This window comes from Pleurodeles waltl, chromosome 11 (assembly GCF_031143425.1).
Source record: "Pleurodeles waltl isolate 20211129_DDA chromosome 11, aPleWal1.hap1.20221129, whole genome shotgun sequence".
Taxonomy (NCBI): domain Eukaryota; kingdom Metazoa; phylum Chordata; class Amphibia; order Caudata; family Salamandridae; genus Pleurodeles; species Pleurodeles waltl.
In genome coordinates, this window is record NC_090450.1 from 50,658,265 (window position 1) to 50,684,935 (window position 26,671).

At 39.4% G+C, this 26,671-nt stretch overlaps 1 protein-coding gene across 7 annotated transcripts in view; it reads right to left on the bottom strand.

Annotated features, from left to right (window-relative positions):
* Positions 1-26,671, bottom strand: part of TNIK (TRAF2 and NCK interacting kinase) — a 623,603-nt gene that overhangs the window by 197,939 nt on the left and 398,993 nt on the right. For all 7 annotated transcript variants that reach the window (XM_069213031.1, XM_069213035.1, XM_069213034.1 and 4 more), the window contains exons 10-12: positions 26,192-26,367; positions 17,276-17,342; positions 5,423-5,627 (exon numbers count right to left, since the gene is read on the bottom strand). In XM_069213031.1, the coding sequence (XP_069069132.1) occupies positions 5,423-5,627; positions 17,276-17,342; positions 26,192-26,367 (448 nt within the window). The remainder of the gene's footprint in view (positions 1-5,422; positions 5,628-17,275; positions 17,343-26,191; positions 26,368-26,671) is intronic.

Below are 26,671 nucleotides of genomic sequence, written 5' to 3' on the forward strand. Positions count from 1 at the left end.
AATGTTTCATATTCTTAATTTAGCTCAAAAAGTAACTTTGATTGAGTGGCCTGCTTTTTTATTAATAGTCTCTTCCCAAACTGCATGGTAACTCACATTTCTTGCTCACAGCAGTGAGGTGAATTGGGACTCCGGACATGTCTTACAAATGTAGAGTGCAGAATACAGAAGGTTGTTGAAGAAAAATGAGTAATAAACAAAGAAGCATGGAGGCCCAAACTAAACATTCAACCTCATTTATAAGTAAGCTCTGTTATTTATTGAAACTCCAAACTAATACTCTACCTAAGAACATGTCAAAGGTGTTTAGAGACAAGTTTGGTACCAAAGAACTCTCTAAAGAATTTAGCTCACCAATCCTCAAGTCTTTTGAAAAAATGTAAGAAGGTTTTTTGCCACATGTAATTCTGACTTAATCAAGCAATCAAAAAATGAACTTGATAAAAGAAGACTCACAAAACTATAATAAAGCATTGCGCTACTTCCAAATTAGTGATGAACAAAATTAATCAGTAGGTCTCCTAAGCAGCAACCATCCCAAACTCTCAAATATTGGTCATAGAGGTCAACCAACAAGGAGAGTACCCCATACTCAGCAGTGGGATATTATTTGCAATGTTAGATCGCAGCTTATCTATATGATACTCCTGATATTAATCAGGAGTATCATAACAAACTGAGACAACAAGTATTACTAAACCTTCCTTCAAGAATAAGATGGTAAGGCGCATACTTTTACATTTAGAGTGACATTGACATATTAATGGCATCAATGTGAATTATAATTTTTTTAAACAATGATTTTGTGGGAGCAATGTGAGCTTTAACAAGGAAGACTCTTTCCCACCGATCTTACAGTGGACTGAATTTTATTTGATGCACTGAGTACTAGGTTAGACACTGCCATGAGGCAAATGATTATTTGGCCAGTGTTATTGTATTCATCAAAAGTGGATTAGCTCAAATACTTTAGTAGTTTCAGAAGGTAAATACATTTTATCGATTCTATTAATGCCTTAATCCTTTTAACCAACATGGGCATAAATGGCAAACTTAACTGCAGATTCCAGTCCTTACTTTAATTCAGAACAGAGTTCATTAATCTCATTCAGATCATTAACTTATACTTCCGTGTTTTATAAGGATCATCCCTCTTGCCAACTTAACCTTTACATGAAGTTTGTAACAACAAATGTAGATGATAAAATTAAACTTCACCAATATGCAGGTGCTATTCACCTCTGTCTCTGAATCTCCAAACCCTCAGACATCTACAATCTGAAAATGTTCCTTCAAGGCACCATTGAGTAGACATCTGCTTTCTTGCCGACACTCAACCCAAACAAGACCAAATTCATACTTCTTGAGTATGAAAAAACAACTCACACTAGTACAAGAGTTTAAGGAGATGCTTATGCCCTTAAGAATGTCCCCTAAAAGAGTACTCATAAGTAAATCACCGGGTTTCTCAATCAACAGCTCCTAATTCTTCAAAAAGCATATTATCAACTTACTAAGACAGCAACATGCAAACTACACCTACTGAGTAAAATAAAAAAAACTTGGAAGAGGACTTTAGGGCATAAGTGCAAACTCTACTACTTTCTTCTTTTGACAGCTACAACTCTATGTTAGTTGACTGCTGTAAATCAACAATCTCTCCCATTAGGGCCATCTTGAATGCAGCAGCAAATCTGGATACAAATGCTAGAAAAGTAGACTACATACCACCAATATAGAAACAACTCCCCTGGCTCTTTGTTGAGCACAAATACCCTTCAAAATCTCAGGCATTACACATTAAGCAATACACACAGGCTTTCCATGTTACCTAAATTAAAACCTAAATATCTATGGGCCAAATTGTCACAATCAGAAAAGAGAGGCAACCCTTAGAAACCCCTTCTTCAGAGAAAATGGAAAAAGTCAAACAGGTCTTCCTGTGGCTTGCACTCAAACCCTGGAATGAAACTTCTTGATATTCTGCAGAAAGCTCAAGATCACTGATTCAAAACTCATCTTCTATAGCCTCATGCCTAGTAAAGTTAAAAGCTAATACATTGATAGTTATATTTGTTATCTGATATTATACTATATCTAACATGTTCTATGTACAGCGCCTCGTTGCACATGTGGCTAGGATCAAGCTCTGTAAGTGCCAGAAATACATCTTTGGCACTGTGGGGAAGTTGTCCTTGAGACTGCAATACTTTCAAAAGTTTGCCAAGATGTAGAACATTGCAAGTGCCAGAAATACATCTGTGGCACTGTGGGGAAGTTGTCCTTGAGACTGCATACTTTCAAAAGCTTACCAAGATGTAAAACATTGTAAGGAAATTGTTATACATATTTGCGTAGTAAGGTCATTTGCGTAAAGAAAGACAGGGAAGCACAATGTGGTTCTCAAACAAAAAATGAAATGTAAATACTGGACAATCATCTTTGGCATCGAAGTAAATGTATTGGGAGATGAGTTTGAAAACTTATCCCGTTTAATCTGCTGTGACATCGGAGGTGGTTGCATTTGGTTGAAGTTGGTTATCACAGTGCTTTATTTGTAATAATAAGTGCCGGTGCCCAAAGCGCTGCTCAGACTGTCAGGCTGACGCTAAAAAATGTCAGAGCGCAAATAGAAAGGATGTGCAGCCTCTTAATTCACTGGCAGGGACTCCCTGCCCTGCTATCGCACTCTTAAAGGTGTCTGCTTTCTCCCTTAGTGACTGTTTTTCTGTATTTCTCTTCCTCCATCTTTTTATTTTGTTTGTTTTTTACTCTGTTGGTCTCAGGAAATGTCTGATGTGAAGAAATAAGTACTGGTTCCCAAAAATAGTGACGGTGTCCCCACCAGCAACCACCGGCTCACATAAAGGACTGGATTACAATATGAAACAGTGTCAAAACTGCCATCTTTCTGGATAAATGCGCTGGTCCTTGTAGCACTGACAATCTTTCCAGAATATGAAGAAAGCCCATACTAGATGAAGGCAGTAGCAAAGCCTAAGAAAATCTACTGATTGCTCCATCCCCAGGAGGAACAATATTGAACTCAACTCTCGCCCTGCAGCACAGGTTCTGTGGATCTGTGGTTCCCACTGCAACATCCAGGACCATCTGTAGATTGCAAATATGTGTTGATTAATTTTGCCTTGATCTCAGTCCAGCAATTCCTTTCTCATACTTTAGATCGGTTCAGTGGAACCATCAAACACATAGAAGGCTGTGTAACCTTATGTAATTCTGTAAAGGATTATAATCAATTGCACCCCTGATGCTGCCAGGCTCTGTTACATACAGATTAATGTAACGTCAGATTGCATAGTTTCTTGTTAGGGGAAAAAGGACCAGAAGCATTTCACTTCTTAAAGTATTCAGTGATGGAAACATTATCTAAGTATAGTTCCTAAATCATGGGTTTAGGTTCCTGAGATATGTCATACAAAACTTGAACTTATTTATATCTTATTTTATATATGGAGGTACATGTTGCTGCCAGTGTTAAGGTAACAAATAAAGAGAAGATGTGTTGAGAAATGCAATCTGGAAGAATAGTCTTCCTTCAGCCCGAATACCCTCTAGTTAAACAGCTGAATCACCTGTGTAATGTGATTGCTTTGCACTTCGTGCCTGAGTCACTTGGGCAATATTCGCACATCAGGGCACCAGTGGCAGATAGGATTATGTTTTAGTTGGTTAGCCTTATAAACGCTGCCCTTAGTGGAGCATGATGCTAGCCAAAACGATAGTTGAGGACTGTGCATGATCAAAGGAATTCACACATTCAGTGAGTGATAGGAGGTATTGCAAGGTCCTTATGGATCTGGGGATGTAGTTTCAGATTCTGAAATTTCTTAATCTCTAGTCTGATGCAGCCTGGCTGAGGTTGTGAAGAGTCATATGGTAAGCTTATCCACAAGATAAGCTGGGTGCTGGCCGCGGTGGCTTTGTAAATGATGCAGATGTTTTTTTTTTTTTTTAAGTGGTGCGAACTGAAGAGGGAAACCAGTGGAGTTTCATCAAGAAGGTAGTAACTTAATCATATTTCTTCTGGGCTACAGCTACTTATACGCCTTTCAGTGTAAATATTATTACGCTTACTTATCAGCAATAAGAGCTGCCTTAGCTTTGCTTAGCACTGTTTTGCTATTGTCCATCGTTAAATTAGCAGTATTGGTTCCACTATTTAAGGGATGTTCTACCAAGATGTTTCTTATTCTTAAAATCAGGCTGCTCTGCTCTTCTACAGGGTGAGCAAGAGATTCTGCACTACATAAGGCATACAGTCCCCTCTTTGCCAGCAGATACGCCTCTCACATTCACCTGGGACTGAATCAAACCATAACTTTGGCAAGATCCCTCCATTCAAACAGATTTGGAAATGTCCCCTTACCTCCCTTGTAGGAGCATTTGTCATGAAGTAAAAATATTTGGTTACCCAGGTGCTATACTTTGTATCTCCCTTCACTTCTAACAGAGAAACATGATGGACTACTTCAACCAAAGAAAAATCGCAAGGAATTGCTTAAGATGTAGCTTGATGGATACATGTTTACCCCTCTACAACCCGTTGCACCTTTTACAGGTTCTTTCCTCTCATCTATTCATCCTTTCTAGGGCTACACAGATTTGGTCTTGTCCAAATCCAAGGGACAAGCTGTTTAAAAGAGTCCCTTGCAGTTACTTTATGGAAACTGATGAGAACCACCTCACAAAACTCTTAACACTGTAAATATGTATATGACTTTCTGTTTAAACAAGGAAATAATTTAACCTCTAATTAAGTTGTTGCTGTTAATTTTTTTTCCACATAACGGTAACTATTTCTGATGCACTTAACAAATTAATATTATCCCATCGGCCACTCCTCTGTGTGTGTGTGTGTGTGTGTGTATATATATATATATATATATGTGTGTGTGTGTGTGTGTGTGTGTCATGTTCTATCACTTGCACCTAATTATATCAGACAAGTTTGTTTCCTCTTTACTAAGTTATTCGTGAAGTGTTTGTCACTCTTCAGGGACTAGCAGCACTTAAAAAAAAAAAATCTAGAATGAAATAAAAGAAAAATGCACATCTGTCACTCACTTTGGTCTTTGTTAACCAGCCCACTGTTCAAATATTATGCTGTGTACTGTGAATACTCTGATGCATGACATTTCTTAAATAAATATTATTTTTTCAGCACAAAATATATAAATAAAAAAAATGAAATTAAGATTTTAAAAAAAGAAATAGAGATTTACATGTCAAATGCATTAAATAAAGAAAAAGGGCAATGCTCAAGTTGTTTGTTCATCATAAATTGGTTGAGAGGACAACTTTTTATATACACAGAATTATAAAAAAACCTGTATTTGGCACGTGACCCTTTCCAGAAACCAAGTTCCTCGCTGAAGCTCTAAACTGGCCGCTCTAGCCCTACCTCCTCCAGTCTCCGCCTTTGCTCCTTCTGCTCCTCGATGCGCTTCTGCCTCTCGGCCAAGAGTTGCCGCTTATGCTCCTCATTCTCCCGCTGCTGTTGCTCGAGCTGCTGTCGCCGCAGCGCCTCAGAGCGCTCTTTGTTTGCAAGCTGCAGCCTGAAGAAATCCCGCCTCAGTGTGGACTCTCCAGGCAGGTTTAGGATGGAGCTTGAAAAAAAAAAATTAAGAACACACAGAAGTGGTAAGTACATCTTCAGTGCAATTTAACAACAGACACATGAAAAACCAGTGGTCTATCTCAGGCTCTTTAAAGAGTGGGCCCAGGGCCTACCTTCGGGAGTGAGGAGAGGGGTGGCTGTTGTTTGGGGGTGTTACACCCCTCTCATAAATGTATTTTCTGCTAAATAGTTATTTGATATTCTATTTTATAGTGGGGGGATAGTGAGCTCAAAACTAAGGACAAGTTCAAAGTTAACGAGGCAATACAATCTCCAGACCATTATTTTATAATAATTAAACTATGCTGCCTCACTCTTATTTACCAACCGTATTTTGGATTAAAAAGGCCCTCTGTGTGGGGAAACAGAAAAGTGCTAGGGAACTGAAAATAAGCCAGGAAGTTTAAAAGGGAGGATTATATGGAAGAGATGGGAAAGTTGGCGACCTTGGGAAGAGAAAGAACAACCGGGGCAAAAGTTCCTGAAAGTCTGGGACACAGCATAGAAACCTATGACTTATAGGAGTGACTAGTAAACAATATATCTAGGAAGATAGTGCATGTATTATTTTCTTAATCACCTATTGCACACAGTGTGCATAGCTTTATACAGTATGAATATATGAAGTAAAAAAAAATAATTAAACAAAAAAAATCACAGTTAAGACACATCTGTATTTTTTTTATATTTTTCACTGTAAGCATTTTGTCCTCAAAAGCTGCAAGATTAATTACAGTGGAGCTGTAAATTTCACAGACCATATATTACTTATATGAAACATATCTGTAGTTGGTAGTATGCAAAAACTAAGCTCTCAAGCGCCACCTGCTGGTATGCTCATTTTAAAGCAACATAGTAATGTGTCCAATTTAATTCACTGTTAGTTGGAGCTACTACAAATTCGTGTCACAAAGAGACAAAGATGTAGCCATTGGTGGGCCAGTCTGAACAGACATTACTGCATAAATGCAATACCTTCACAAAGAGAGCAAAAATAGCTAAAAGGCGAGTCAAGAGGATGAAAAGGACACACAAAACTAGTATGCAGCACTATTTTTCTTTTAAAGAGGTTGTGTTTGTACAGTGTACTGATGGCAGGATAGCACCGGTCCCCTCCTTAGTTTTAATACTGAGGGCTCCAAAAGATGCTGTGAAGAAGAATCTCCTATAGCCACAGAAGGAAGGAAGGGCAGATCAACACTGAAGGAAGTAATATTTGGCAGGTCACTCCATTCTTTTTATTCCTCCTGTAAGCAGAAAAATAATTTTGCTCCAGAGGACTGTTTGGGAGGGATACCACTAAGTCGTAAATAAATGCCATGATCTTGCTCCTTTACATCTAATCTATAGATGAGGAACCATCAGCCACATGCAAAGACTCTGTTCTTAATGCCCCAAACCCCCTTTGCCAAATATTGCATCATAAAGTACAGGATACAGCTACTGATATTAAAGTTTAACCTTTAATGAAAATGTGTCATTATTCACACAGGAATTGGGGGTCGGATTCAACAAGCTTTCTGATAACTAATTCCGACTTACGTACACTAACAGACAGAAGAAATTCACAGCCGATTAAAGCACTTTTTGCAGGCGGTGCCACATCTGCACGTGTGAATTGCTGCTACACCTGCTGATTATACCTATAGAATTTTCTACATTGGTAAGTGACAATGATGTTTTATTTATTTATTATGATCACACATATCACAACAAATAAACAGAATGTATGTGTCAATGTTAACTATTCAATGCACCCATTAAAAAAATATCATAAATACATGAAATCATAAATAAATAATAAATAAAAATACTAATAAACTAATGAAAAAACAACAAAAATAATATCAGTTTGTGCCTTAATTACCAAAGGAATGAAAAATAAATGCATTTTAAAAATAAACAAACCAAAGTAAAAATATTATATGTATATATGTATATGTATATATAGATATATATAAAATAATATATGTATATATAACATTAATATATCGATTTATCAACATCAAATAAGGTGATGAATGTATGCTTATGGTTTATTATCTTCAAATAACACATATCTGTCACAAGGTGTAAATATGATTACATCAATTATATCTATAAGTACTTCATTGCTGAAATACTGGGGACAAATATAAAACACTAACAAAATAATAAATAAATAAAATAAAAATTATAAAAATGTGTTTCTGCATTTTTATCCATCCATGTAAATATGGTACTTTATCCATTACAATTTTATATCTCCTGATTAGTTTGCCTACGTATATCATGTTAAAATCACAATGTATGTAAACCTTGTTATTTGTGCCTGTGTATCAACATTTGTATATATTTTTCTCCTACAACAGAAAATAAAAATCACTATCTCCCAAAACCACTGCTCCATTACTCATCCCATTACTCTTTTAAAATATCCCCTACCTCCTCTCTTTGACTTATCCCAAATCTCTACATCCAATTAACAGATTCACACGTCAACCACTCCCACCACTCCAAATAGCAATATATATTTTCCTCTAATAATCCACTCTGGGTTCTGGAGTAGCATCATACTACCCTAAAACCTTGTCACCGCACAGATTTTTTTTTAACCCAAGAACAGGCTACCTTCACACTTCAGTTCCAGAGAAACCTACAAACCTAGTTCTTTCAAATTAACCTATGATAAAAAACTGCATTGCCACAGACTCATCGGTACAGATCTCAGGGAATCCACAAGCGCTGTAGCAAGTCTAAGAATGGGTTTCCCCACTCACTCTTCCCTTCTTCTAGCACATGATCATTCTGGTCCACACTGAGGCCTTTTCACAATATCCACAGGCCGAATTGCCAAGAGCCTGGAGCATGATGGCTGCCTTGTTCCGAATTATTTAAAAAACTCTTGGATTCACAATTACATCTCCGTAAAACCTAAGAAGCTTAGAGGAAGTTACAACTGCATGACATACATTAAAATGCAAAACATTCCAACTGGAGTGTCTGGTTGTTCAGAAAATGTAAATCAACTGAGGGATGCACCAGCAAAGCTGTAATTTTATGGGTAATCACAAATATGTGCAAAGCCATGCCTCCATTCATCTGTACTTTCACGTGTATACCAAAATTAGGGAGATGCAAGTGGTGAAGAAATTGTGGAAAAATGCCTAGAATACTCCATTTTTTTCAAAGCATATGTAGGAAGTAATAAACACCCTTATTAGTGCTCAGTGAACCTCTTTTCAACCCCTGGTACCTAAGGCACAAGCATCAGATAATTCCCTGGAGCAATGGAGGTTAACCCCTTAGCGCTGGGCCTCTGCCCCCCCCCACCCCCCCGCCAGTGCTCAACCCTTTTTTGGCTATTTGAGGTAGTTCACACTTAGGCCTTCATAACTTTTCATCCTCATAAGCTATCCACGCCAAATTTGCATCCTTTTTTCCAACATTCTGGGGATTCTAAAGGTACCCAGAGTTTGTGGGTTCCCCTGGAGGAGACCAAGAAATTAGCCAAAATAATGCCAAAATTTCGGTTTTTTCAGACAAATGGGGGGAAAGGGCTGCAGAAGAAAGCATGTTGTTTTTTTCCCGGAAAATGGCATCAATGCAGTGCTAAAATCACCATCTTCCCAGCTTTTAGGAACAGGCAGACTTGAATCAGGAAACCACATTTCTCAACACAATTTTGGTATTTTACTGGGACATTCCCCATTTTTACTATTTTTTGTGTGCTTTCAGCCTCCTTCCAGTTAGTGACAGAAATGGGACGTAACCAATGCTGGATCCCGGACAGCTAAACATTTCTGAAAAGTAGACAAAATTCTGAATTCAGCAAGGGGTTATTTTTGTAAATCCTTCAAGGTTTTCCAATAGAAAGAAACAGCTAAAATAAAAAAAATTAGAAATTGAGGTGAAAAAAAGAGCCATTTCTGTCCATGTTTTCTTCTATAACTTTTTCCAGCTATGGCAGATTTTTTAGAGCAAAATACCATCACATCTGCTGGACTCTTCTGGGTCCAGGGATATATAGGGCTTGTAGGTTCATCAAGAACCCTAGGTACCCAGATCCAATAAACGAGCTGCACATTGCAATGGGTTTTCATTGTATACCGGGTATACAGCAATTCATTTCGTGAAATATAAAGAATGAAAAATAGGTATCAAGGAAACCTTTGTATTTCCAAAAAGGGCACAAGATAATATTTGCACATCTCAGAATGCTGGGGTCCCCGTACTAGCATGTGAATTACAGGGCATTTCTCAACTAAACTTCTTTTTTACACATTGTCTTAAATTTGGAAGGCCAAAATATAGGGAAAGACAAGTGGCAACAAAACTTGTCCTGCTATTCTGTGTTCCCCCAAGTCTCCTGATAAAAGAGGTACCTTACTTGTGTGGGTAGGCCTACTGCCTGCGACAGGACTTGCCCTAAAACACAACTGGACACATCACATTTTGCAAAGTGCCTAGCTGTGGGTTTTGGCCTCTAGCTCAGCCGGCACAGAGGGAAACCTAGCAAACCATATATTTTTGGACACTAGACACCTAGGGGAATTCAGAATAGGGTAATTTGTGGGGGTCTCACAAGGTTACGTTACCCGGAATCTTTTGCAAACCTCAAAATTAGGCAAAAAAACACTTTTTCCTCACATTTCGGTGGAAAGTTCTGGAATCTGAGAGGAGTCACAAACTTCCTTCTACCCAGCATTCCCCCAAGTCTCCTGATAAAAATGGTACCTCACTTGTGTTGGTAGGCCTAGTGCCCGCGACAGGAAATGCCGCAAAACGCAACATGGACACATCAGATTTTTACATTGAAAACTGACGTGTTTTTTGGGAAGTGCCTAGTTGTGGATTTTGGTCTCTAGCTCAGCTGGTAGCTAGGAAAGCCTACCAATCCTGTGCTTTTTTTAAAACTAGACACGTAGGGGAACCGATGATGGGGTAACTTGTGGCACTCTCACCAGGTTCTGTTACCCAGAATCCTTTGCAAACCTCAACATTTGGTCAAAAAAACAATTTTTCCTCACATTTCGGTGATATAAAGTTCTGGAATCTTAGAGGAGCCACACATTTCCTTCCACCCAGCATTCCCACAAGTCTCCCAAATAAAATGGTACCTCACTTTTATGGGTAGGCCTAGTGCCCGTGACAGGAATGGATCACACAACAGTCAATGTTAGTCCTTGCATGAGGGCAACTGTTGACCCTGGGGTGATCCATTCCTGACACAGGCACTAGGTAGAGGAACTCAAGTGGGGTAGCGTTTGTATCAGGACAGGTGGGGAAACACTGGGTGGTAGTAATTTTGTGGATCCCAGCGTATTCATGGGAGTTTGTGTGACAGAAATGCAAGAAAAAAAGATTTTTTATTCAACATTTCACGTTTGCAGGGTATTCTGGGTAAGACATTTTTGTGGAATCCACACAAGACACACCTCTGTTCACTCCCCCGTGTGTCTAGTTTCCAGAGTTGTCTGGGTTTGGCAGGTTTCCCTATATGGTAGCCGAACTCAGGATGAAAAACGCAGGTGCCTGCCTTACAAAACCAGGTTGTTTTGTGATAGATAATTTTGATGTCTCCACAATACGATTTGGCAGTAGAATTTGGGGTTGAAGTATATTGGGGAGCTTCCAAGAGAGCACTCTCTCTGTGCATGTCACTGCATGCACCTGCTCTCTGGGTTGGGCTAATCCGCTACTGTCCTGCTGCACAGACTGTGCTTGCGAAGGGACAGCAGGACTGTCCTCATCACCTCCCTCATAATCAATGAAAGAGGAGTTATCGAATGGGACTCCTCCGACTGAAAAATCGCTCCCAGAGGCTGTGCCATTGTCATATCCCTCAGATGCTGTCTCAGTATCTGCTCTCTCAGTCTCTGATCCTATGTCAGAGCTGTCCACTATAACACAAGTTAGGGCTTTAGCAGGCGTCATCCAACGAGATGCCATCTCTGCTACTGGCTAAACAGTCACTCTAAAACACTATCCTACGTAGACAGTCACAAACTTTCTGGTGGGTGTGTGTGTGATACGTGCAACAGTAGAGGTCACCTTACCTTTGCTTCTTCCCTCAATCAGCACGTTCTCTCAAGACACTAAAAAAAAGACACTACTACTTCACCTTGTCACATACTAATCGCCACAGTCTTTAGCGCCTATAGTGGCCCAGACCAGGGAGGTAGTACGGCGTCGGCCAATGGCAGATGCCCGCACCCAAGGGGTTAAGTTCAAGCTTTTCCAACAATTTCTGTCAGGAAAACAACACAATTAAATTCCCAACCCAACCTATTTATTAATAAGGAGAAAAATGTAAAAAGTAAAAAGTCAAACAAATATTTAAAATTGTTCAAGGGTATCCGAAAATATGGATTTTAAAGTCTCAAGGCAAAAAAATAAAACAAAAACACAATGTACAGTCTCAATTTCCAGTTGACTGTGACTTAGGCACAATTTCTCATGATGGAGTTTGGATACGTACTGTAGGTCGTCGTGGTCATGTTTATCACCTCCTTACAAGCTACTTTTGGGAGGGCAAAGTACTCCAGCTGGGCAAGATCCATGCCTGAACCTGCAGGGTCCCTCAAAGTCAGGTATGTTATTGACTAGCAAATGCAAAAGCATTAGGCATCAAAATCTCTGTATGGGACAAAGGCCCTCATTATGTGGACTGGCAGTCATGAGACTGCCAGCCTCGCTGTTGCGGTCTTACCACCGTGGACCCGGCGGTAAGTACCGCCACATCACGAGTTGTGGGGCTTGGCCGACGCCAAGCCTCCACAACCCCACCTGGCCCGCCGGTGAACTTGCACTGATGCGGCCGGCGGTGTGCACCTCCACTCCTGCGGCAGGCCTCAGCCTGCCAGCAGGATTACAAGGCTGCAGACCGTCAGGCTTTCTGTGGCAGTCACCCAGCCATGAAAACCCTGGCGGTCAGGCACCCGGCGACAGTAATCCCCATTCCAGTCACCGGCACACATGCAGACACCTGGTTCACATGGTAAAAGGAAAAAGCTTGAATGGGACAAACTTGGATTTCTTGCTGTGCCACCATTTGATCTCCCTGGGCAAGCCTTAGCTTATTGTGCTTGGGTTCTGGAGGTGGAAAACATTCATATGTCAGACTTTTCGCCAACTGCTCTCAAATTTCTTTCTGGCACCTTCTGCAGCCTCTAGGTCCTAGGGGCAGGCTTGTGGCACCATGTCTCTCTGCAGTCGTGGTTCTTTTATAGTCCAGTCCTCTGTGATGCAGGGCCCTCTTGTAATCTCCTTTTTGTGTCCTTGGAGCAGGCAAACAGGAGGTAACCCACCCGTCAACAGAGGTAACCCACCAGTCTCTTAGAGAACAGTTCAAGTCCCTGCATAACATCCAGTGGTCACAAGCCATTGAATCCTCTTCATGTAGAGTATTTTCACATCAGATGATATTTTCCCAGGTCAAAAAGTGTTCTGAGAAGGTGATAGAGGTGCTAACCTTATGTTGTCCACTATCCATTGATAGGGATAGACAGGAAAAATTACCCAATCACCGTTCTCACTCTATGACCACCCTTCCTTTTGCATCAATTCCTCTTTGCTTTACCTTAAAAAAATCCCCAAAACCCTACATACGGATTTACTATCATGTTCTTCCATTGGATGGAGTCTGGCTCTACCTTAAACACTCCCTTATTTAAATGAGATCTCTCTTCTCTTTCAGAGCAAAGAACCGGTGTTACAGCTACTGGAGAGGGAAACTCTAGGAGGGCCCTGAGATCGAAAGGGACCAGATCCAGAGAGCCCCATTTGGTCTCTACAAGCCAAAAATGTCATGTGAAGGATACGTGTAGTTATGCCCACTGTTCCCATCCCCCCTACCAATGGCTTATCTTCCTGTGCTCAGAGACCAGATCTTTCTGAGCTCAGCGACCAGACTATTGTCCTCTAGAGAGTAGGGTCATTAATTCCAGCCATCAATGTGTACTGGGTCTCTGGAGATGAGTGATAACACGGGTTCTAACCACAAAGTTCGATTTTTAAAAAGTGTTGGAAAACTCTGAATTATTTTGATAGCGCTTCCCACTCAAAGGTTTTGATTACACCTAAGGCACTTCGTGAAGAAGCTAGGGTCACCTACACAATGTAAGCAGCTTTTGTATATTTAGTCACTGTAAGGTCCCACTAATTCTAATATGCCAGTTTTTTAAAATATATATTAGACACCCAGTCCTATGGACTTACAAGGCACTCTACAGGGGTGAGAATAAAAACTTTGAAACATGTGTTTTCTTACGGGGCAAATTAACTTCTCCTTTCCATGTGTCACTGCCAATCCAGAGTGGTGCACTTGGCAGCCACATATTCATTATTTATATGCGGGTGCTCTAAATAAACACTGCAGCATACATGTGATATTTAAGTTGCTTGGTATTGGTGCAACTTCTTTTGTAACTTAGAATGGCCTTATGGAGAGCTGAATACACTAAATGGATGAACTGTGAATGCAGAGAAGATTCATGCTGCAAAACCAATATTCCAGAACCATTTTAAGGGCAAAGCGCACAAACTGCTGTACAAATTAACATATCACCACACACGCCTAATACTAGCGAAAATGCGGTCTGAAGAAAGGCAATAAATCTGTGATGTCACTGAAGAAAAGGAAACTTTGTAACAGTAGCTTTTAGGATTTGTAAATATGGAGAGATGGCACAAAACAAGGGCCCAGAAATTGGAAAAGCATATAGATGGGTAGCGTTCTAGTGAACTAGACAATGAGTAAAACATGAGTTGTTTATGTCACTCACAACACAGGGGTGAAAAACATACTTTTTATACAGTTACCTGCCTACAGTTTGATTGTAATGTATGACCCTCGTACCCCCCCCACACAGGCTTCTCCTGCTTACATGGGCAGCTGAGAGTTTGAAAAGTCATGGAGAGCCATAAATGAACATTAGTCCTGCCACCCTCTCAAAAACCCTTTCCATTACATTTCTCTCTCCAACTCAACTGTTAAAAATGCCTTGTGCTCCTGCTATCCCCGCCCCTGTAACACAAAAAACATTACAAGGTATCCTGACAGCCTCTATGCATTCTCTCCCCTCACCTTTCCCCAAACAAAAAATACACTCCTGTTTCTTGTTCTGCCACCCTCCCTTACCACACACGGCACACTTTCCCACCACCTCTCTGCCCATAAAGAACCTCTCCACTATCACACTCGGAGAGGAGAGACAGATCATGCTGATGGTGGCTCTGTGGCAGGCCCTTGCCAGTGCAGCATATTGTCCTATCTCTGGAAGTCAGCAGAGAATGATAACTGACAAACACCCTCATGTTTGCTGCAATGTTTAAAACTGTCCAACTCTGGATAGCGGAGTAACCATTTCCAATCCATTTATCCTGGGATTAGTTTGGGTCACCGTTTGCCAGCAGTCAGCAATGGCACACATTTTATACAACATTATTTTACATTTTAAATCTGACATAACTGTTCTGGTGGTTTCCAGGCCTTGTCCGCAGAATTCTTTCAGAGGCCCAAGATTCTCTTGCACTTCGGTCAGGGATTCTTTAGTGGAAGTTTCTGCACTGCTTATCACTCAAGCTGAGATAGCCCCACAGTTGCACAAACTCTTTTACTGGGAATGGGAAGGTGATTGTATGAATTTTAAGAAAGAAAACTAGTTGTGTTATAGACACTGTTGCAGTTGTTTGGTTCCTAGGAACTGCAGCAGCATCAACTACAGCTGCCACTGTTTCATGAAAGGTGTGGGGGCACCTGTTAGCATTCTGGACCCAGCAGCACCACTGCTCAACCCAATCTGGTGGGAAGCCTTGTCTCCCATCTGCATGTTTTAATTTGGGAGAGGGGTCGCGCAGACTGAATTTGCGGGTTGGCACATGGTCAGGCTACCCTTTCCAATCTATGCTATTGCTGTGGTACCTCCTCTGTCTCACATTTGACTCTCTCAGCACTTGTGGCAGTCTTCTAGGTGTGGCTTCCAGTGTGTTGTATGTGTCATGGCCACCGTAGCCTGGTCCAAGAGGGGGATGTGGCCAAGGGATGACTTTTCAGGAAGTTGCTCTGCCCCCCATTCTTCTGCTGTGGCCCAGGCCCAGCCCTTGCATGATGCCTGCCAACTTCTACTAGCTGGTTACAGTAGGGGTGAGTGAATAAGTGGCTGATCATATAGAGTGGGTCGGCAGTGATGTAACATCTAAGTTTCTTAGAGGCAATCCCCACCAATGCCATGGTGGCAGAAACCTATCTTCCACCACACCCAGATTGTCAGGATTCTGCTAATCCACCAGCAGCAAGCATTCCTCTTTATAGACTCTTGAAGAAATTAAACCTTCTTTGAGGACACTTAAGAGGACTGATTCGCCAATCAATACAGTTTCAGAGTGGTGACTTAGAGACTGTAGACACGTTTGCCTCACTCGTGTCAGCTGATTAATATGTATACAGGGGTCCTGAAAATGGTTCTCAGAGATTAGTATATAAAATCCTGGAAAGGGCGAGTTAGTATAGTGCAAGGATAATCTCATCCCGAAACATGGAAGGAGACAAAACAGGTTCCATGTTTGTTTTGGTGGAATCAACGGTAGGCAGGTGATTTGTAGGTAACAAATGTAATTCCAGAAGTCAGAAATTAAGCATCCTAATCGCCACCCCTGGTTTATCGTCACTGTACTTTTGACATATAAGGGATCAAAAAATAAATTCACTTTGATTCCAATTACCCTTAGCTACTCAGCGCTACCTTAAGGCTTTTGGGGGACCTTGACAAGGCATCTTTTGGGCCATGTTAAGAACAACATTGATTTAGTTCCTGTTTTCACAGAATTCAAGCCCTTGTAAGGGAAACCAATATTGTATATGTTAAACATACTTCTGCTAGCCAAACACAATTAAAAGTAGGTCTGAACATGAACTGAAAAATCCATTGATTTTTGAGTTAAAATTTTGATTATTTTTATATGGCCACAATAATATTTTATGTGCAATCCAATGACTAACCAGGAAAGATGCAATATGGGTGGTTTGGTGTAAATTCACAGGATGTGCACATAATATTAAAATAATACCTATGCAGAAAGCACTGTAAATTGTAGCTTTATTCGCTGAATACTTAAATATAAAAAATAATCTCTTTTACAACTGCCATTTTCACTGTACAAGGAAATGGCAAGCACTGTTTCCCGGATTTTCTCCATTTCAATGATGAAATCTGATAATTTACTTAATAATTCTGTTTCCCTGCCTTGACCTCTTTCCTTCCCCCTGTGTGTACAATTCTCTGGCTTGACAGTGACTCAAGCTTTCCATAACTGGAATTGAAGGTGCAGAGGACAGGGAGAAAAGGCTGAGAAAGAGGTGATGTATAAAGAGGTGAGGTATAGAGAGGTAGAGATAGAGGTAGACATGTCAGATAATGAGAGATGAGGCTGAATTAAGAGGAGAGGTAGATGATGGCTGGTGTGATCCAACAATGCCATTATCACATGTAATATATGAATTATTATTTTGCAGCTTTGCTTTTGAGGGTAGCTTTACCTTGGTGCCTCAGGATTTATGTGACAGTACAGGACAATTGATTTTTGGGCAATTAGACTTTGTGCTCCATGAAACATTTTAGGCCATCACAGACCAGACAATGAGAGGAACAAATGTACCTTGGCTCTCCCGAATCATTCTCTTCCTCTTCTTCTTCACTTCCACTATATTCATATTCCGTTTCATCTGTAAGAGGCAATGCATATTCAGATATCTTCAGATGACTTATGCAAACTATCAAAAGGCAGAAACTGGGAATGCAATTTTGATATTAAGGAGTAGATGGAGAACATATTTAAAAAAAATACTAATTATTTTCACATGTATACATTTGTTCCAGAAAACATACTGGTGAAATCTACACATGGCTATAAAGTCCAATGGAATGGAAGCAGAAAACAATCCAGAAAAAATGACCTAATCCAGGGCAAAGCTCTGGAAAGAATTGAGGCGCCAATGATAGACCAGTTACAGATGTACTTTGCCCACTCCTTAGTCCATCATGATTGCAGCACATCTTTGATCCTCATGCACATCACCCATGCTCATATACAGCCCCGGTTGGCCTCACTACACACACTCATCTCCAACCATTCATAGCTACACAACACCTTCACACGAGCTCTAACACTGGCCCACAGTTTCTTCGCCATGTGTAACAGCTGCATTATACATCTGCACTGCTCAGAATTGTTCTGAGCTTTTGAACAGCAGTACTGCCAGGCTGAACAAACCATCATCCTTTCAGCCACTCGTGCATGCAATAAAATAATAACACTTAGGGGGCACACAAGTGGAAGTAGTTTTTCTATAAGAATACAATGACAGTTTTATTCACAGTGCAAACAAATAACACTTGTCTATGCACTGTTGAGAGGACCAGCTTAACAATAAATGGAGCAGGCATTTTCAACAGTGCAGAGTGGGGAATATATAACCGCATTTCAAATTTATTTCAGCCTTCTTTTTCTGGTCTGCAGATTGCTGCAGGAGTTCAGCTCATTAGTAACCCATAAGTGTATATATTTGCATTGTGCATTGTACGAGCTTGTAGATCAGTTAATCAATGCATACAGCCTTTTTTCAGGATGTGCAGTTTAGAGACCAAGGTAAAATTAAATAGGATTGAACCAGAACAAAATTCTATGATTTTCTGATCTAAAACCACACTCGATGCTGGGAAGGCTTAAGGATCCATATGGGGTTCTGTTCTAAAGTACCATGGAGGGTCAATTAGACTTTCCAACAAAACACAACATGGTTGAAAAGATGCTTGGTCCAGTGATGCTTTTGGTGTTTTCAAACTACATTAAATTCACTGCATTAGTCTCTTCAAGGAAAGGACAATGTTACCTACATCTAATTGTAATTCCCTTATAGCATGCTCATCCTTCCAAACCATAAACGTTTTTAAATATTATGTGTTCCTCACTTTTTTTTTTTTTTTTTTTTTTTAACTGTGGTGCAGCGTGTATGACACTAAACGTGTAAAGATTTATATGGTCTGCTATGACTACATTCATATACAATCTTCTCCACAGCACCTAAAAATGGCCCATCACCCTTCTCCTCGCCCATGTCAATTATCTCCTGTCCACAACCTTTGACTCATTTCAACATTAAAATGGGGCTTATGACTCATCAACTCGACCCACATAAATTCCCATTGACATCGATTTAAAATCCCACCTCACTTCCAAGATACTGATTAAAACGTCAGCGCCCTGGACTACAGCAAAAGAAGTCACCAGACATATAAACTCATACTAAAGCCTCTTAAAAAAACAACCATTTTGTACCTACATCAGGTTCAATGTTTATTTTTGTTCTAAATGCATTGGAGAAAACCATTCTTAAAGATACTTGGTGAGCTAGCACCATCATCCAGCAACAATGAGTAACCCAAGAGATTATTGTTGACATCTGTCAGTGACTTGTAGGTTACAGACTGAAATCAAGGATGATTCTGCGTTTCATTCTTTCGAGGTTGATGCATTAAAAAAATCATTATATTGGGTAGCAGGAACACCTGATATTTATGTCACTAGGTAACCTGTGTCACCAAGTGCTATATCTCAAATGTATTATTATGATTATGTCCCTAAACATGCTCCTCTCATGTTTAAATTCATCCTAGGCAATATCTTCGACTACACCCAGATTGTCAGGGTTTCACCTAATCCACCAGCAGCAAGCATTCTTTGGCCACATGTGCAGGTCCAGCCATCCTCATCGTTTATCAGAACATTGGAATGTTGGGAGCTTCATTAAAAACAATGGAGTGTTCCAGGTTTCTAATGGCTGGAGGAAGCCCGGAGTTCCAACATTCCAATGTTTTACTTCACAGCTGTTGCTGTTAACAAAGAGCATCACAGAGCCCAAGTGAATTTCAATCCCCTCAGGCTCCTTGAGGACTTTGTTTTATTTATTAGAACATTCTGCGTTCTAGTGGCAGAATGTTCTAATAGCGCTCCGTAGCTGGACTATACCCTCATTAAAGCCCCTCAACCTTCGGCTCGGGCCTTTAACACTGGAGTGGGCCTTTAATGGCTGGTATAGGCCACCATGACAGGCTATAAGGCTATAATAAAGAACACTCTCTGTCCGCCCCACTAACCTTGCACCTCTTTTCAACCTAGTCCTAGTTTTCACACTAACACTCAGATGCATTATTGTCCATGCAATTCCTTCTCTACTACTAACCTTCTTTTCTTCCAACCTTGCAGAATGTACCTCATGAAGATGGAGACCTGTCTTAAATATTGCTTTTTGATCCCTCCAAGTTCAGTGATGCATGCCTACACTCATTTCGGACTCAATTTTTTCTCCGGTCTGCAATGTCTTCTTGTGTTCCCTGGTTGCTCTTTTACACTGCTTGTTTCTGTAGTATTTACATCTCCCTGTCAAAGCTCATCCTTAACGCTCGAGTGAATCTGTCATTCCCAGCACACACATATTTCTTCACACCTGGCCTCCTGTTTGCACTTCTGCTCCTTCCATGATATGCCAGGTCAACAACACCTTCGAATTCAATACTCCTGGTCATCCAAACTGTCTTGTTTCTTAGACTGCTGGTAGCTGCCTGCTGCTGTGTTTTAAGGCAGTTCCTTGTCATGCGTGCTTTGCAGATTTCTGATTACTTGACTCCTAGTTCCAGCCTTGCTGCTTCTGTTTCTGAATCCTGTTCAGGGAGTGATTCCAACCCCTTAAATTGCGCTTTGGACACATGCTGTCTCTTTTCTTTCTGCCGATAGCCACATGATTTGTGATTATATGGTGGTGAAATAACAGTGTTCACTTGATGGTATGTCTTCCAATTGTGGAGAGACTGCCAAGAACATGTATATAAATAAAGAGCATTTCCTTTCCTTTGTTCCTTGCAAGTACAGAGGGGCATGACAGAGAATACATGTAGTTTGATTGTACTGACATACACCATACCTTGCAAAGCAAGAAAATTAAGTTTCAAAGGAATATTATATGAATTAGGTCATATCTAGGGACATTCATGTAGATTATACTGGCAAGACTGTCACTATGCTAATCCACAGTGTTACAGTCTGGATAGATACGATTAGAAAGTGCCTGGAAAACAACGAGAGCACCTGAGGGAGACAATTTCTAAATACTAAGAGCAAATCTGTTTGATTCCTAGAGTGCATTGATGCCCCAAAGGATTTCCTAGCACTGGTTCTCTTCACTGTGAAGGTACGTGTGGTATGCAATGGTCACTGCAATAAAATATTGTTGCAAACATAACATGAGGCACAAATTTTGTGTCACAAATACTATGCTGTCCAATTATGGGACGGAAAGTGAACGTAGTGCACCAGAGCCCGAGAGCTAGCAGAGAAAGTCTTTCTGGCAAACACCCGACTCACTGCAAGCCCTGACTGGTGTCCTGCCCATGCTGCACCAGCTGGTCAGTCCATGGGGAGGAGGGACTTAGGGTACAAGTCCAGCAGCATGGTTTGCACCACAGTCTGCTGTGAGTGGGTATCTCACCTCCACCGCGGTGGACACAAGAAGTTCTCCTTGCTACCAGTGCCTCTTCCCTGACAGTGACTAGCTGCTGTGCAACAACAGCAGAGCGAGTCCTGGAGCTATAAAGCTGTGCCACTGAATAAATGGCTACCCTTTTCATTGGTGTAGTTTTGCCAGACATCAAGGCTGCTTGATTACACACAGTGGGTTCTCTTAGACTACAGCCTACTATCCTACACAATTAACATGCATAGGTCTTCTGCAACTCTTGGAAAACAGAGACACCAGTTAACAACCTGATTCTGGCCTTGCCTATTTTGTGAAATTGGACTGAAAAGGGAAATCAACAGTTTAACTTTCCTTTAATACTATGGAAATAAAAACACTTCTGTGGCAGAACAGCCAAGATTGTCTTGTGTTTTGCAAATAGACATCTTAATAGTTTAGTTCCCATCAGTTTGCATTCTGGGATTTGTAGCTTTAGTGTAACTGAATAATTAACACTAAATTCAAATATAAGCAAAGGCTCTAAAGTACCAGCATGCTAAGTGCTATAGGATAAACAACAAGACTAAGTGTTACTTACTTAACATGGAGTAATTTGGCACACCTGCCGTGATTGCACTGGTCCTTTTTTATTGTTAAAGACCATTGTCAAAGTGATCCTGACAACATTTGAATTTTAGCTTTAAGCTTCTCAGCCAAAAAATAAATATTTCATTTTGTTGCAAAAATGACACCTTTGTAAAGGTTAGCCTTGAATGCCTTCTTATTGAGTCATGTGGTTTACTCATTCTTCTTTTACGGTAGTTGATGCTGTTTATTTTATCTATGTATAGACCTGTCCTGATGCAAGGGGTGCACAATTCACAAGGGGGCCTGTCTGTACTGGATCATGGTGCTGGGGAAGGGTTTGAGTAATTTGAAGAGGTGGTGGGGGTTCACAGAGATTTATCAGTATAACTACTAAATAGCTCCTTCTTAAGAGAAACACATTCACCCTGCTCTAGATTTTTTGCCAATAGCCATGTGCAGTCTTGACATTTCTGGTTTTCTACTATAGTTATGAGTTTGCACCGCATTTCCCAGAACTAATAGCACAGATTCTTTTGGAGACTATGGGCTAGATGTACAAAGGAGTTTTCTGGTCCCAAATGGCTTGATTCACAGAATTGGACACTTGCGAACATAAAAATGCTTTTTCAAATGTGAAAAATGTGATTCAGTAACTTGTTACAGAATAACGATTCGCATTCGAGATTTGGCATTTGGAAGGAGCGTGTTTTGGGAGTCCTTTCCAAATACTGAATCAGTATTGGATGTGTTACTGTTTAGCAACCTAATACTGGTCACAGAACAGTAATACTTTACCTCCATTTTAAAAGTGATGGGAATCAATTCACAAGTGGGAAGGAGTCCCTTTGTGCACCTTCCCCTTTCAGAATGTTGACAACATTTTTTTTTACGTGCAGGCAGTGGTCTCACTGCCTACTCTTAAAAATATGAAACTCCAAAGGTTTTTTTAGTGTGTTTTTGTTTGATTGGGGAATCAATGTTAAGGTTTTTTTTTTTAATTTTATATGAAGTTTTGGCAGGTTTTTGGTTTGTAGAGAAACAGAGTGAGACATTGTTCTAAATATTTGTTTTGTAATTCACTCATACGTTATTTATTTATAAGTTTAAATTGTTAATTATGTACATGTTTTACTTATTTAATAGATCATTTTAACAAACTTTAAATATGGTCTTTTAATTTCCTAATTATGATTTACATATTAGATTGTGTTAGCATTGAATAGTTTCTTATAATTTGGAAACTACTCGTATGTTTACGTTTTTGTATAATAATTGTATTTTTAAAAATAATGGATATTTTTATGATTCTGTTATTAATTTAGCTTATTGTTGTGATATTTAGCATTTAAGGGTAAGATGGCAAAAAGTTGTTTAAATCTATTTTCCTTTTTAGTTGTTTTAATTGCCTATTATTTTAGGATTACTTTTATACATTCTTTTTGTGTTTATAGCTTTTAATTATTTATCTAAATTATATCATGTTAATTTTTTACTATGTCTATGAAAACATTTTTCAGTTTATTATTTTATGAATATGTAATTTATTATGTATTTAATAATTTAGGTTAGGGAAAATTAAAAAATTAGCTTTCTTAAGTTTAACATTTTCCCTGGTATTGCTTACAGTGGAGTGGGAATAGTAAATTCAACTCCACGTAAGTCCAATACTTGTCCTACTGTTGCTTACATTGGAGTAGGAATAATACATTTAGCACCTCCAAAGTCCAATACTTTCAATACCATTGCATACATTAGAATGAGAATAGAAAATTGGATCTTTCCAAAGTTCAACACTTACCCTACTGTTATTCAGGATAGAGTGGAAGCAGGGAACCTGAAATCTCCAAGTGTAACTTTATTATCATTCTTTTAAAAAAAAGTTTTAATATATATTTTTGTGTTACATTAAAATGTTCATTTAATATTATTTTGTTATTTTTTGAAGTAATGTATTTAATTATTTTATGTTTATTTAATGTAGAACTTTTTAATATTTTTTTTTATTAGTGACAGCTCATATGGCCCCAATACTAGTGCCATTGCTACAGAGACAGTCTTCACTGTCTTTCATCAGTTCCGAAATCCAAAACAGGTGGTCTCCGCTCAGCAGAAACCCTAATATCCAATAACCATGGTTTGATTTTTCCTCTCCTAAAAGCCTTAAAGCAATTCACCTTTTTAAAGAACATGTCTTAATCAACTCTAAGAATTTCAAGACTCATTCAAATAGTGTTATTCGTTAATATTTAGCCTTTCCCCTTTCTCATTGAATAAACCATTATGCTTGATCATAGTAATATCTAATGGTCAAATGAATGTTTATCCTGATAATATTGTATCAACTTTCTAATTTTATCACTTGCATTGCCTTGATTAATCTAATACCTTTGATTGGTAACTGCACCATAAGAAAGAACACCACAATAGAAATTAGGCAGGTCTGTGATATACCCATCATAAACTATATGTTCATGATTAGCGATCATGAAGTCTTTCTGCAGGGAAAGGGCCCCTTGGCTTATTATTATTAAACTTAAGAGCCAGATCACAGAGCCCATGTCTGCTAAGAGGATCAGTAAATATACTGCAAAAATCACTGTCTCCTTTCTCTACCCACGCGTTCTATGTTATTCAGCCACAGAAACACCAAAGCAAGCAGTGGGCACAAATCACTGAGGAAACATTGCTGTTTAATTTCAGCAGAGATACAAGATTTTAGGATGACTCATTCAAATCAAACAATGAAATGTTGTATGGGAGAGATGAATTCACAAAATGAGCATGTCAGGTGGTAAAACATTTTATATTTATTTCTGAATGTTAAATCCTGAAGTTGTGTATTTCAGTTGATTGTCCATCTGCCTTATCACCTCTCGCAAAATACCTTTACAGAGTAAAGTTAAACTTATTTTCATTGTCTGAAAGCCAAAGCCATACAGGTTCAAAAAAGGAGGATCAAAACCATTCTGAACCAAAAGATTTTGCCTTATCTTACTTTGGGATGGGGGGGCTCACTTACATCACACCTGTGACTCCTGCAATTCAGAAGTCATAAGCCTGTCAGCAGTATTTCAAAAGTCATGTCTACTCAATGCAAAGCTTTTGAGAACTGGGCCTTCAAAAAATCAATCTCTCACTTATGGTCAGCTTTGTTCACCCCTTTCCTGGCTTGTTTTGTAGGCAAATCCTACTTTTCCAATACTATGCTCTTACAACATTTTAGCATTTCTTTTTTCAGTAATGCAATATTAAAACTCTGACCACTTGCAGAATTCAATATAGCGCCAGCTAAAGTGTTGGCAAGACACTGATTGAAACACAAACTGAATGGAATCCATCTGTGAGGTTTAGCTAAAATCCTGAGTCTATCCACAGAATGGTTGCTGCAAAAGAAACCACTACTAGCTAAAACCTTTAAATAATTTCATAAATAATAAACAGCTCGCTGTTTTTAAAGGGAAAAAACTTTTTGAATTCAGAGACTGTTCTATACAACTTTTGCTTTTGGTATTTGTACCTTCATAACCTAAAAAATAGTGAGCAGCCTTCAGGTCTATATTCAGTCCAGGCACCCGTACCCAGAGCACAGATACTGGAAACGTCCTGTATCAGAACTGTGATTCTATTCATGAGAGGCCATCGACCAATCTCTACCAATGTTCCGATCCAAAAGGTTGGTATGCAGAGTGGGTAACTGCAACAATTCCTGCACTCAAATATTCAAGTTCTTTATTAATCATAGAAATCCTACTGATAATACAAATATTTCTACTATTGCCTTCCTCCACAGATCCGTAAGAAGGGAAGGCTGGACATGCAAAAGGCAGCCAAGATTTGACTTTTATTTTTTACTAAGTCTTCTCTGAACCTCTCTAAGCTCCATGCTTTCCTCCTTTATTATATGTCTCATTTTCCATTTCCTTTTTACCCCCTGGGGAGAAACATAATGCAGGAACATATTAACAAATCTTCTCTGTTGTGATCTTTCTGACCACAGATTTGCAGTTTTAGTACTACCTCACAAAATTGCTCTACTGATGTTAATATTCTACTTGATATGCTACACACAAAATCATAGTCCACAGATCGCAGTTGGAATTTATGTTGGTATAATAGCAACAGCTATTGAAAAATCATAAAATCATTGTTGTCTCTTCGTCTTCTGGACACTTGTTTTTGGTTATTTAACTGCATCATGTGGGCACTCCTTAAAGCAACGTTTTAATTTTTATTTCCGAGGGCTATAATTTCTCAAATACATTTCTCTCTCAATCTTGTCAAATTAAGAATGATCATCACCTCTTCCATGCCCTTATTCACTGCACCATCCTCCCAAGGAAGTGATTTGCCTGACCATTCCTAAAAAGGGTTGCACTAATGTATACACAATGATAACAATTGAGTGCAATGTAAAAATGTAAGTCATGCCAGCCTCTTTAATATTATTCTAAAAAACCCTCTTCTCTCATACTCACCCTTCTCGCCTCGTTTCTTCTTTGTTCTATCAATGTGGTCCTTAAGCTGAATACGAACTTGCCTTTCATTCGGCTGGTCACGTATAAAGGGATGTTTCATCAGTTGCTCCGTTGCAGGTCTCTGGCCATGATTCTTCACAAGACAGCTTTCAATGAAGGACTGGAACTTTTTAGACCTAAAATAACAGTGCATTGACCAAATATTTGTTAGAAAAATGTGTTCTAGAAGGGGAAAATGGGAAAGAGTTACAAAGATACAAAGAATTAAATACCCATAGAGAGGTAACAAACACTTCCACTCCCCATGTGCAAGGGTCAATTTACATAGGAGCACATATATTTGAGAAAAAATCTCCTTGTGCAATAGATGTATAGTTTCTAATTCACTAAGTTCTCTTAAGTTGTGTTCACATTCAGCAAAGCCTGAGGTGCTTATGGAAAGTGATCTGGTTCACATAAATGAAATGTACTTCGACCACA